Source organism: Dipodomys merriami, unplaced genomic scaffold, assembly GCF_024711535.1.
Source record: "Dipodomys merriami isolate MVZ:Mamm:240054 unplaced genomic scaffold, mDipMer1.0.p SCAF_26, whole genome shotgun sequence".
NCBI lineage: Eukaryota > Metazoa > Chordata > Mammalia > Rodentia > Heteromyidae > Dipodomys > Dipodomys merriami.
The window spans coordinates 2,520,162-2,534,027 of record NW_027204048.1 but is presented as its reverse complement, the minus strand read 5'-3'; the positions used below and the strand labels follow the sequence as shown (position 1 = coordinate 2,534,027).

The following is a 13,866-nucleotide window of genomic DNA, read 5'->3' as shown; positions in this document are numbered from 1 at the left end:
TGTTTTAATGGGCTTGTAGAAAATTGTAAATTGTATATGTAGCCTGTGCCGTATCTACTACATAGTTTTACCTCAGCCTTTAGCAACTATTTTCATCTATCAGGTTTGTTGATAATTTCCTGTTTTCTTTCAATGTCTCAACTGCTGATGAGTGAGTGGCTCCTCTTGGAAGGGAATCATTTCAGAAATGCTTGAATGCTTGTCCTCTAGGATGCCATGACCTGACTTTGGTCCTAGTGACCCAGGCAATTTTCCCCTAGAACTCAGTCGACGTAAGCTCGGTAAAGCACATTTGAACAAAGAGTAGAGTATGCATTTTTAAAAACTTCCTTCAAGCTAGGCATCAGTAGCTCTGGCCTGTAATCCTAGCTACTCAGGTCTTAATTCAAATCCAACTGGGGGCAGGAAGATTCATGATATTCTTATCCCCAATTAATAGGTGAAAAACCAGAAGTGGAAATGTGACTCCAGTGGTAGAACATCAGCCTGTAGCAAAAAAAGCGAAGGGAGAGCACTTAGGCCCTGAGTTTAAGCCCCCCAAAAGAACAACAACAACAACAAAAACCCAAACCAAAAATCTTCCTTCACTGAAGCAAATTATTGTGTGTTTCTTATTTCAGTTCACATGTGGAAAGACATGTTGGTAGCTGCAGGCAAGTGTATGCATGTGAAAACCAACTCAGTAACCTGATTCATGTGGGCCTCCCAGACTAGCATGTTCCAGAGAAGCAATCCTTTTCCTCTTTACTTTGCATAATGACTTTCAATCACAGCACTTCTATATTCAAACGATTTGGTGCAGAAGTTTGTGGGGGAGGGGACTCAAGTAGTAGAGTGCATCTGCCTGGCAAGAGAAAGCCCTAGAGAGAGAGAGAGAGAGAGAAAGAGAGAGAGAGAGAGAGAGAGAGAGAGAGAGAGAGAGAGAGAGAGAGAGAGAGAGAGAGAGAGAGAGAGAGAGAGAGAAACAGACACAGACACAGACACAGACAGACAGACAGAGAATGAGAGAGTCAGAGATGTCACAATTTATGGCAATGCTCCAGTAGGGGTGATTTTGTTTGTTTTTGGTGCCAGTCCTGAGGTTTGAACTCAGGGCTTAGGCGCTATCCCTGAGCCTTTTTGCTCAAAGCTATTAGTGCTCTACTACTTAAGCCACAGCTCCATATCTGGCTTTTTAATGGTTTATTGGAGATAAGAGCCTCATGGACTTTCCTGCTTGGGCTTCTCAAACCAAGAGTCTCGGATCTTCTGAATAGCTAGGATTACAGATGTGAGCCATTGGTGTTTGGCTTCTAGTAGAATTTGATCCCAGAGGGGGTTTCCAGGGTCTCCCCAATGTTGACCTCCACTGAGCAAGCTCTTCAGACCTGCTTAGCTGGCTCACCAGGCCTTGTACTGAGTCATCAGCCCTTCCTGTGTCCGTGCTGAGTGAAGGCCTCTTTCCCAACTCTAATCCTGTCCCAAGACTTTCCTAAGTGGGTTCCACCTAACTGACTGGAAAGCCACTGCGAGCTCTGGGCTTCCCAGGGCCACTCGTGGTCAGGCTGATGCTTAATGCTGGGTTGCTAAGAGACCCTTTAAGAAATGTGCCCTTGCTGGGCACTGGTGGCTCACGCCTGTAATCCTAGCTACTCAGGAGGCTGAGAAGAATCACGGTTCAAAGCCAGCGTGGGCAGAAAAGACCATGAGACTCTTATCTCCAATAAAAACCACCAGAAAACCAGAAGTGGTGCTGTGGCTCAATTGGTAGAGCGCTTGCCTTGAGCTGAAGAGCTCAGGGACAGCGCCCAGGTCCAGAGTTCAAGCCCCATGACTGACAAGAAAAGAAAAGAAAAGAAAAGAAAAGTGCTCTTTCAAAAAGGTGTCTGAGGGCTGGGAAGGTGGCTCAGTGGTAGAGCACTTGCCTTGTATGCATGAGGCCCTGGGTTCGATTCCTCAGCACCACATAAGCAGAAAAAAAAGCCGCAAGTGGCATTGTGGTTCAAGTGGTAGAGTGCTAGCCTTGAGCTGAAGAGCTGAGGGACAGCGCCCAGGCTCAGAGTTCAGGCCCACGCCCAGACCCCCCCCCCAAAAAAAAAAACCCAAAAAGGTGTCTGAGTTTTCTCCTTTAGAGATTCTGAGCTTTGTAGGATTGTCTCTGAGGTCAACAATGCTCCTCTCTCTTTTCTGTATCGATCCTTTTTTAACCCCTAAAAAAAAACTTACCAGCTTCTCTATTCCAAAATGCTTCTTAAATATGGACACTTGACATATGACACTGTATTTAACAGGTAGGGGAAACATTGTCTTTTTTTTTTACAAAGTGAAATAATTGGATGTCCAAGTGAAAAACCAAAACACTACCTGGGCATGGCGACTCATACCTGTAAACCTAGCTACTAAGGAGGCTGAGATCTGAAGATCATGGCTCAAAGACAATCTGACGGGGGGGGGGGGGGGGAGGAGGGAATCTATGAGACTCTTATCTCTAATTAACTAGCAAAAAGCTGGAAGTAGGTCTGTGTCTCAAGTGGCAGAGGGCTAGCTTTGAGTGTCTAAAAGTCATGTAAAAGTTTGAGGTTGAGTTCAAGCCCCCTCCCACCCCTCACATACACAGAGAAACCAAAACACTTGACTCAGTTTTATTTAGGGAGACTAGATCCCTTAGTGTCAAAAGCTTTTAAAAATGCAGGAGGGATTTTCATGATTTTTTAGTTTTTTTTTTTTTCCTGAGGTACTACTATTTAAGCTCAGTGTTCGAAGCCTTGCACTTGCTAGGTAGTCCCTTTGCCATTTGAATCATACCTCTAGAGTAGGTAGGTATGTGCGTGTGTGTGTGTGCGTGTGTGTGTGTGTGTGTGTGTGTGTGTGTGTGTGTGTGTGTGTGTGTGTGTGTGTGTGTGTGTGTGTGTGTGTGTGTGTGTGTGTGTGTGTGTGTGTGTGTGTGTGTGTACATACCGGTCCTGGTGCCTGAACTCAGGGCCTGGGTGCTGAACTTTTGTGCTTAAGACTAGTGCTCTACCACTGAGCCACTATTCCACTTCCAGTACTTTTGGGGGGGGGGTACTTAATTGGGGATAACAGTCTCATGGATTCTCCTGCCCAGGCTGGCTTTGAACTGTGATACTTAGATCTCAGTGTCCTCAGTAGCTAGGATTATAGGTATAAGTCACCAGCATCTGGATCCAGGGCAGTTTTTAAAACAAGATACTTAATACAGAAATACAACTGCACAGTCCACACTCTAGTTATCATTTGTCAAAACAAATCCTTAAGGGTAAAAGACATATTCAGAGTGATAGAAGACACTTGCAAATTATAACTCACAAAAGGTTTGTAATGAGGAAATTTAAAGACCTCTTTTAAATCAGTTAAAAAAAAAAGAAGGAAGTGGCGCTGTAGCTCAAGTGGTAGAGCCCTTGCCTTGAGTTGAAGAGCCGAGGGACAATGCCCAGGCCCAGAGTTCAAGCCCCACGACTGACAAAAAAAAAAAAAAAAACTATATATAAAAAAAAAGAAGACAAAATCTATTAGAGAAAATGGGCAGAAACTTGAATACGTAAAGTTAGTATTGAAGAATCAATAACATGAAAATTGAATTTATACTTCAATGATACCTAGTCATGTACTGAATAATGACTTGTTCCCATTTTCTTTCTTTTTTGTGGGGGTGGGTGTCAAGGTCTCCCTATAGAACCCAGGTTTGGAAACTCATGACTTTTTCGCTCAGCTTCACAAAGTGCTAAGATTACAGGACTAAATCACTATCCCTGGCCATAATGACATTATGGTCAACAAAACACTGTATATGTGACAGGGACTCCATACAATTACAATGACGCTGAGAAACTGCTGTCATGTGGTGATGTGGTGGCTGTTGTGGTGTCACAGGTGTTGCCAAGTGAAGTTACCTGTAGTGAATGAATGCTGAAACTGATTCCCTCTCCTTGTCATGCCCTAGAAGACACCCTTGAGTTCCATTCTCTCCCTAGTGCCTCCCATAGCCACTCTTCCTTGGGTTTAATTAGTGGTCAGTTTTCAGTTAGGACTTCCCTCTAGGGGCAGAAGTTCTAACCAAACTGAGGTACAGCACTATGGAACCTCTTGTGCCCTGAGCCAGACTTTTGCACAACAAACTTACTGAAGGCTTCGTGCCTATGCATTGCATCTCATTAATATAATGACAAACCATGCACTGGCAACACTGTACATAGCAGATCCCAAAGTCTGCCAAAACATGGACCTTCATTTCCCTAAGATCATCATTACCACGAACTCCCCTACTCCAAATCTGAGAAAGCTGAAATCTCCACAGCCATGGGTTTGCTCCTGAGCCATTTACCCAGCCTGTTGATTCCCTTAACAGTATACTTTCTGTTAAATTCCTTGTGTTGCCACTTTTGTGTGTGTGTTCATTCAAGTCTTTGTAAGAGATGCCAAGAACTGGGATCTTCACCTTTGTGATTACCCATCAGTAACAGTGTGATGTCACAAAGTGCTGTGACATCACATGTGTTATGGTGTCATAGTGCAATACATTACATTTATGGTGATCCTGCTATAATCAAATCCACAATACTGCCAGCTGTAGAAAAGTACAGTGCATAGAACTTTGCATTGTATATTAAACTGGATAATGACTATCTTATACTTTTTATTACTATTTGAGAGTGAAGTCTTTCTTCTTATAAAAAAGTTTGCTGTGCAGTGGTACTCAGTAGACACTATGTTGAAAATGAACTCTACAACTAGTGGGTAGGGCCAGGAGGAAAAAACTGGGAGAAAGAGAAGGAAGGGGTGACATTGTCCAAAACTAAATGTACTCATTGCCTGACTTATGAAACAGAAACCCCTCTGTATATCACCTTTATAATAACTATTTTTAATTTTTTTAATTAAATTTTTAAATTTCCACCCAGCAGTGGAGCTGGGTCCTAGTGGCTCACGTCTGTCATCCTAGCTACTTAGGAAGCTGAGATTTGAGGATTGTGGTTCAAAGCTAGCTTGGGCAAAAAAGACCTTGAGACTCTTATCTTCAGTTAACCATTAAAAAAGCTGAAAGTAGAGCTGTGGCTCAAGTAGTAGAGCACTATCCTTGAATAGAAAAGCTCTGGGATATTGTTTGTGCACTGAGTTCTTGTGCCCCAGGACTGTACATAGCAGATCCCAAAGTGTCCCCAGGACTGATACAAAAAGAAACAAAAAAGTTTTCTGTGAGACAGTAAGCTAGGTCAACACTGGCAGCAACCTTTTACAGATCATGTTTACGGAAAGCCACCAACCCAGAAGACCAATGGACACAGCCATGTACAGGAAAAGGAGTTTATTATCTGCAGAGCTGATAAGGCCACCTCCCTCCCAGGAGAGGGAGAAATGGCACCCATCCTTTGTTCAGGGTCAAATTTATAGTCAGGGGGCTAGAGGCAGTAAGTACGGGAAGTGTTCTTCATGCATGCGTGTGCATGTACAGCTGAGCACTAAAGATGGCACATAGCCTGGTCAGGGTTTTCTGCTTGTAACAGTTACAGTTAGGCAGCTGGGGGTTAGGGGTAAAATATGGATGGCAGAAGTGAAGGGGGAGGAATGGCCAGGGCTGAAGGCCAGCTGCAGTTAGGCCTGGCCAGATCAACTGGTTTTGTGGGAGGGGCGAATGACCTGAGATGGAGGGCATGCTAACATTTACTGCATCTCTTCACTGAATCAAGAGATCATATTGGGACCATACTACCCAAGTATACGCTGTGATGCTGGCTCAAAAATGAATCACCACGACTGGGAATGTGGCTTAATGGTAGAGTGCTTATCTATCATGCATGAAACCCTGGGTTTGATACCTCAGTACCACATAAACAGAAAAAAAAAATCCAGAAGTGGCACTGTGGCTCAAGTGGTAGAGTAGCCTTGAGCAAAAAGAAGCTCAGAGACAGTATCTACTCCCTGAATTCAAGCCCCAGGACTGGCCAAACAAACAAACAAACAAATAAATGTAATCACCAAGTGATGTATTTCTCAGGAGATTTTTCTATTAATGGAGACCTAACCCTACTACTAAGGGAGGCATGACCATACTGCTGAGCACCTACCAGGATGACTGAAATGAAAAGGCTAGATGAGTGTTAATGAGGATCTGGAGGAGAAACAAGAACTCACATGCAAGTCTACATTGGCACAATCATTCTGGAAACTGATTTCGCATTGTCAGTCAAAGTTGAAAATGTGTATGTATTGCAACCACCCAGTGATTCTACTCCCAAGTGTGACCCAGAGTAAAGTGTCCTGGGTCCTCTGGAAGCATGTACACAACTGCTCATTTCTGCATTGTGGGTAGAAGTCCCCCCACCTCCCAACTCTAAATACAGCAACACAAATGTCACTAAAGTGGATCTGCCTCTGGCTTAGTTTGAATGATTATACTAATTTATTTTCTCTTTTGTTTTATCAGTTGTGGGGGTTGAACTCAGGGCCTCGCCACTGTCCCTGAGCAAAGCAGCACTCTATCACTCTGGGCCACAGTGCCACTTCCAATTTTCTGGTGGTTAATTGGATATAAGAGTCCTATGGACGTTCCTGTAAGAACCTCAGTCCTCAGATCTCAGCCTGCTGAGTGGCTAGGATTACAGATGTGCGCCACTGGTGCCTGGTTTGATTAATACTAATTTTGAAGCCAGCCTGGGAAGAAAAGTTCAAGAGACTCTTACTTCCAATGAACCAGCAGAAAGTCAAAAGTGAAATTGTGGCTCAAATGGTAGAGTGAACAGCTTTGAGTGAAAAAAATCAAGTGAGAGTTCAAGGCTCTGAGTTCAACCCCCACTACTGGACACAATAATAATAATAAGAATAAGAAGAAGAAGAAGAAGAAGAAGAAGAGGAGGAAGAAGAAGAAGAAGAAGGAATAAAAATATTGTGAATAATTATAATTTGATCATGTAAATTTTTACTGATTTCCTCTCAAATGCGTTAGTACACACTGAGATCACATGACCTGGCACCTGCCTGTTCCCCTTCCTTCCAACAGACTTGTGTTCTTCTCTTTAGGTCCAGGACCTGGTCATAAACTCTCTGGCCCCTTTGTCTGCAGGGGGTAGGGTGAGGGACTTGTCTTAGAAACTTGCACCCATCCCCCAGGCTGAAGTGAAGTTTGTGCAGCCCTGTGATTATTATCATAAGCTCTCCAGTTGGCCCAGCTTCAACTACACATTTATATGTCCTGTACTTTAACATTACATTATGTTGTAATTGCTTGTTTCTTCCTGTTCTGTTTTTTGAGGGAAAAAAAACTCAGAGGCTCACTTCTGGCATTGGTATCCCTTCTAAGAGCAGTGACCCTATCTAAGGGACAGTTAATGATTCTATTGAGTAAATACAGCTTTCCAGAAATTCTTGTTGAAAAGTAACTTTGGAAGAAATAGCCCAGTCACTGTGGCTGGTCAGGATGTGGTTAGTGTGGGAGTCTGTCCATTTGAAACAGCCAGATCAGAATCTTGATGCCTTGGAGTGCTGCTTTGACAAAAGAGCATGAAAGTAGGAGCCCCACCATGTGTCTTCCTCTTTGTGAGCAGTGAGCATTGCTGGTGCCATGGACCATTTTCCACTGCAGACATGTTTTCTCATGTTGACTATATTCCATCTCCCCCCACCCACAGTCCCGTTCCCTTTTTATGCCAGTATTTAATGTTTCATAGTCTGAATTAGATTTTTTTCCCTCAAGGCTGACACTCTACTACTTGATCCACACTTCTACTTCTGGCCTTTTGGTGGTTAACTGGAGGTAAAAATCTCTCAGATTTTCTGCCTTGGCTGGCTTTGAGCCCAGATTATCAGATCGCACTTCCTAAGTAGCTAGGAGTCTAGACAAGAGCCACCAGCACCTAATGCCCAGGTACCTTCCATTCTCTTGAGTAATAATGGCTTTCATACTTAACACCCTTCTCCATTAAACACTCACATTGGGAATCAGAATATGACCCCTTGAAAATCTGACACTCTCTTCTAAGAATATTTTGAATGAAAAGCAACTGATAAAAAGCATACAAGAAGATTTCTCTGCCTTTGCTGTTTTCTTATAAGTAGAGCAGATTTCCAGGCCACAGATAACTCTTTCTTTTATACAAGGAAAGGGAGAACAACTATTGTCACTGGAAATGGACACTGAGGTGTCTTCATGAACAAGCCTTAATACATTATCCCTTAGCTTCCATTAATTATCTAGGCATTTACTTATCTTTTCTGACAATTTATTGGCTCCAATAGGCCCATTCCCCCTTTCCTTTGTCTAGTTATTTCTACACAATATATTTTTCCTTGTTAAAACAGTGTATTTGTTTCTAACTACTAATTTTCTGTTTTTTAAAACTTCTATTCTCTGAGACCCTCATATGTGTGAATTTAAAATATTAATAACAGGCCAGGTGCTGGTGCTGGTGGTGGCTCACACTTATAATCCTAGCTATTAGGAAGCTGAGAGATGAAGATCTTGGTTTGAAGCCAGCCCAGGTAGACCAACAAAGAGCTGGAAATGGAACAGTGGCTCAACTGATAAGAGTGCTAGCCTTGAGTAGAAAAAACTAAGTGGAAACAGGAGAGGCCCTGAGTTCAAGCTTCAGTACACACAAAAATACTAAAAACATTGTATGTTCTTTTCCTGATAGACAGCCTTTGGTCAGTTTCATTCTCAGGCCTTGGGAAGTGAACCTGAGAGGGTAGAGGAAATCTTTTCCTCCAGACACTCACAAACTATGAAATGGGCACCATCGTATTATTGCTCAGACAATCAGAGGAGTAGAGGGAAGCTATTGTGGATGGAAGTCTGGCTTCAGATCAAAGCCCCTTTACCTTTATCTTTTTTTTTTTTTTTTAATAGCACGTAGTGATCCTAAAGCCTAAATGCTTAAGGTCTTGTTTCCCTCCCAAATCTCTCCAGTGTCGAATGTCAGTTAGAAAAGGAAGTACACTCAGGAAAGCTCTGACAAATCCCCAAGTCTGTCACACCCAGGTGTCACCCCACCCTGGGGCTCTGGGTGTGGCTCCTAGTCCTGGGCCCAGCAGCATTATTAATCATTCAGTGAGTTGAGGTGATGAGACTGGTTTGCCTAACCCAGCCTTCCTGGGGCAGGCACTAGGGCCACCCACCCTCTGATAGGCGCTGTGTGACCTTGGTTAAGAGAAAGAAATCCTGAGCTACTAACTCCATCCAGGATCTAAATTCCGTCAATTCTTTCTGTTCTTTGGAAAGATGCCTACAGATTAAACAAAGACAACAACAACAATTAAAAAAAAAAAAAAAAAAAAAGCTTCACCCTGCTGCGTGTGTGAGGAAAAACCTGGGAGGAGAAGGCAATCTGTTTCACAAGGTTAGAACCAGCCCAGATCCACAGTTTCAGAGACTTGTCAGGTTTGTCAACACAGAAGAGCCACAAAACGGAGTGGGGGGTGGAGGGGAAGACGACCACACACACACACACACACAATGGGCTATTAAAATTCTCACTTGTGGCCCAATAATCCCACTGCTTTAGTTAAGAAACATGCCTTGTTTCTATGGACTTGTCTATCAGAACTAACTTCTGCTTACCTGGAATCCAGTGTTGCTGTAGCCCTCAGTTCTTGAGGTCCTAGCTGTGGCTGGACTCCTCATCTCCATGTTCTGATGTTGGCAGGGCTCTGAATTCGTTCCTGGGTCTGACCTGGAGGTCCTCCTACCTGGGAAAAGGAACACGGTTGCTATGGCTGTCAGGCCACCTGCTGTTGTGGAGACTGGGGCATTGTTTCAGTTGGGAAACTTTTACAATAATCTCCTGAATGACTTGGGCAGAAACCAGGTTGGGGTGGGGCCGGAAGGACCAGAGGGGCGGGGTGGAACCTCTTGTTTGGCCCCGCCCATCTCATTTATCTTTCCAGTGATGATTGGTTTCTTATGTTCACTACTGGGAGGAAGCGGAACTTTTGAAATGCAATAACATAAAAATGAGACATTCTCCATGGTCTTTTGTGAAATTGTTCATTTCCTGTCAACCGTATTGGGGACTGGGGTGGAGGGAGAGGAAGGGTTGTCTCTCATCAAGCGATCACTTCCTGAGTGCCAGACACATAGCAGGTACAATGGACACAACTCTATCCTCCACTTGAACAATGGGAAACGCAGCAAAGGAACAAGGAGAAGTCAAAGTCAACTCTGAAATAGCCCAAAGTCCTTCACTACATTATACCATTTTAGAATGTGTTGATTTCAAAATCCAACTTAGAGAAATACAGGGATGTGGTAAATGAATGAAACAGTTCATTCCTGGCTCCCCCTCTTAATTACAACAGATGATACTTTGAGAATCAAACCTAGCTCAGTGGTAAGAATTGAACTCAGGCCTTGTACCTGGTAGGCAAGAGCTCTATCATTTGAGCTATGTCTCCCAACCCCCAGCCCTTACTGTATGTTTTGATATGGCCCAAGAGCCAAGAATGCGTTTAAGATGTGTGTGTGTGTGTGTGTGTGTGTGTGTGTGTGTGTGTGTGTGTGTGTGTGTGTGTGTGTGTGTGTGTGTGTGTGTGTGCATACCTGAGTATTGGAGCTTGAACTCAGGGCTTCTGGCTCTTGCTTGGGTTTTGCTCAAAGTTGTTTCTCTACCATGTATGCCACACCTTGACTTTTGATTTTTGGCTGGTTAATTGGAGATAAAAGTCTCATGGAGCAGGGTGCCAATGGCTCACACCTGTAATCCTAGCTACTCAGGAGGCTGAAATCTGAGGTTAGCTGTTTGAAGCCAGCCTGGGTAGAAAAGTCTATGGGACTCTTATTTCCAATTAATCACCAGAAAGCCAGAAGTGGAACTTTGGTTTAAAGTGAAAGAGCACTAGCCTTGAGTGAAAAAGCTCAGGAATAGGGCCCAGGCCCTGAGTTCAAGCCCCACAACCACCACCACCAACAACAGAAAAAGTCTCATGGGTCAGGTGCCAGTAGCTCATGCCTGTAATCCTAACTACTCAGGAGGCTGAGATCAGAGAATCATGGTTCAAAGCCAGCCCCAGGCAGGAAAGTCCTTGAGACTCTTACCTCCAATATACCACTAGAAAACCAGAAGTGGTGCTATGGCTCAGGTGGTAGAGTGCTGGCCTTGAGCTGAAGAGCTCAGGGACAGTACCCAGGCTCAGAGTTCAAGCCCCACAATCAATCAAATTAGTGTGGTACTGCAAGTCTGAATGTTCATTAGTTCTGTGAGCCTCTTAAGTCCAAGCTTTACATGCATACTATTTTATAATTTATCTGAACATTACCTTTGTTTGGATATTTTAGGATCCACCTTCCTCTACTAAGGCTTCAATTTTCCCTTTTGCCCACTGGAGAATGGGAAGAAGTTTTTTTGGTTTTTTGTTTTGTTTTGTTTTTTCAGTCGTAGGCCTGAACTGTGGGCCTGGGCACTGTCCCTAAGCATTTTTGCTCAAAGCTAGTGCTCTAACATTTGAGCTCCCACTTCTAGTAATTAATTGGAGAAAAGAGTCTCTAGGACTCTCCTACCTGGGCTGGCTTCAAATCGTATTCCTTAGATCTCAGGCTCCTCAGTCAGCTACTGACACCAGATTAATGGCAGCCTGGGCAGGGAGGTTAGGCATGAATTCTGCAGAAATGTAGAAATGCCCTGGGTTACCAGATTCCATTCTAAAACCCAAGATGCCCACACTGTAGGCTAATGAGAAAGATAACGGTCCTATACCCTTATGGAGCCCACTCCCCACCTTGAAACTAAACTGGGAAGGTCGGGGAAGGTCAAATGCCTAGGCATAGGCCTTCCCACACTTGCACAGCCTCTGGGCAGTGGTGAAAGTATTAGGGGATGGGTTTTGGACCAAGGAAAACTTTTCCATTGGATGAAACCCAAACTCTACTTTCAGTCAGTCAATCCCTTCCTGAACTACCCATCTCTCTCTCTCTCTCTCTCTCTCTCTCTCTGTGTCTCTCTGTCTCTCTCTCTCTCTCTCTGTGTCTCTGTCTCTCTCTCTCTCTGTCTCTCTCTCTCTCTCTCTCTCTCTCTCTCTGTCTCTGTCTCTCTCTCTCTCTCTGTCTCTGGGCTTCAACTCAGAGCTTGATTCTCTCCCTTAACTTCTTCGATGAAGGCTGGCCCTCTATCATTTGAGGCACACCTTCAATTTTGGGTTTTTGCTGGTTAATTGGAGTTAGAAGTCTCTCAGATTTGTCTGCCTGGGTTGACTTCAAACTACGATCCTCATACCTTAGCCTCCTGAGTAGCTAGATTACATATGTGTGCCACCTGCACCTGGCTCCCATCTCATCTTTTGAGGTATACTTTTGCTTTCTTAATAAATACTTTTTACAGCCCAGGACCGGATGGATTTACAGCTGAATTCTACAAGGCCTTCAAAGCAGAACTCACACCAATACTCCTCCAACTCTTCAATGAAATTGAAAGTGAAAGTTCATTACCAAATTCTTTTTATGAAGACATCATAACCCTAACCAGGCAGGGACTCATCAAAGAAAGAAAACTATAGACCCTTTCTTTGCTGAACATCAATGAAAAACTTCTCAACAAAATTTTGGCAGATCAACTTCAACAACTCATCAAAAAAATCATACACCATGATCAAACAGGATTCATTTCAGGGATGCAAAGCTGGTTCAATATATGCAAATTAATTAACATAATTCATCACATCAACAAGAGCAAGGATAAGAACAAATGATTATCTCAATAGATGCAGAGAAAGCATTCGACAAGATCCAATACCTCTTTATGATGAAAGCTCTGGAAAAACTAGGAATCCATGGAACATTCCTCAATATAATAAAAAACATTCCTCAATATGACAAAACAACAGCCAGCATTATACTTAATGGTGAAAAGATAAAGCCATTTCATATAAATTCAGGAACAAGACAAGGATGTCCACTATCTCCACTGCTCTTCAATTAAGTATTAGATTGCCTAGCTAGAGCAATAAGACAAGATGCAAACATAAAGGGGATACAAATAGGGAAAGATGAAGTAAAACTCTCCTTTTTTGCAGATGACATGATCTTGTATTTAAAGAATCCCATGGACTCTACTCCCAAGTTACTTGAGCTGATCAGAAACTTTGACAAAGTAGGAGGATACAAAATTAACCCTCAAAAATCAGTGGCTTTTCTGTATGCCAATAACTAGAAGAGTGCGGCTGAACTCAGGAAAGCAACTCCTTTTGTAATAGCTCCACAAAAAATAAAATACTTGGGAGTTAACTAAAGAAATGAAGTACCTTTATGATGAAAACGTTAAAAACCTGAAAAAGGAAAGTAGAACTAAGGAAGTGGAAAAACCTCCCATGCTCCTGGATTGGAAGGATTAACATTGTGAAAATGGCAATACTGCCAAAGGCTATCTACAAATTCAATGCCATACCTATCAACAGCCCAACCTCATTTTTCAAGGAAACAGAAGCAATCCAAAAATTCATATGGAACAATAAAAGATCCAGAGTAGCAAAAACATTCTTTAGCAGAAAGAACAGTGCTGGGGAAATATCAATACCAAACTTAAAACTCTACTACAAAACCATCGCAATCAAAACAGCTTGGTACTGGCATAAGAACAGACCTCAGGACCAATGGAATAGAACTGAAGATCCAGAAATGAACCTAAAGACCTATAGCTACCTAATCATCGATAAGAGAGCTAAAAAAATAGAATGGAAGAAAGTAAATTGTGCTGGCAAAATTGGTTAAACACTTGTAGAAAACTAAAGCTAGATCCCTATATATCACCCTGCAGAGAATCAACTCCAAATGGATCAAAGACCTCGGAGTCAAAGCAGACACCCTGAAAACTACAGGAAGGAATAGGAGAAACTCCAGGGCTCATTGGCACAAGCCAAAATGTTCTTAATAAAGACTCAGAAACACAA

General features: G+C 43.0%; 1 protein-coding gene across 1 annotated transcript in view; it reads right to left on the bottom strand.

The window, feature by feature from the left end:
• The window catches only part of Slc28a3 (solute carrier family 28 member 3), a 77,116-nt gene extending 67,385 nt beyond the window's left edge, over window positions 1-9,731 (bottom strand). Inside the window, exon 1 of the mRNA XM_070035438.1 lies at window positions 9,551-9,731. Within this exon, the coding sequence (XP_069891539.1) occupies window positions 9,551-9,619 (69 nt within the window). The 5' untranslated portion in view covers window positions 9,620-9,731. The remainder of the gene's footprint in view (window positions 1-9,550) is intronic.
• Between the last annotated feature and the right edge of the window lie 4,135 nt (window positions 9,732-13,866).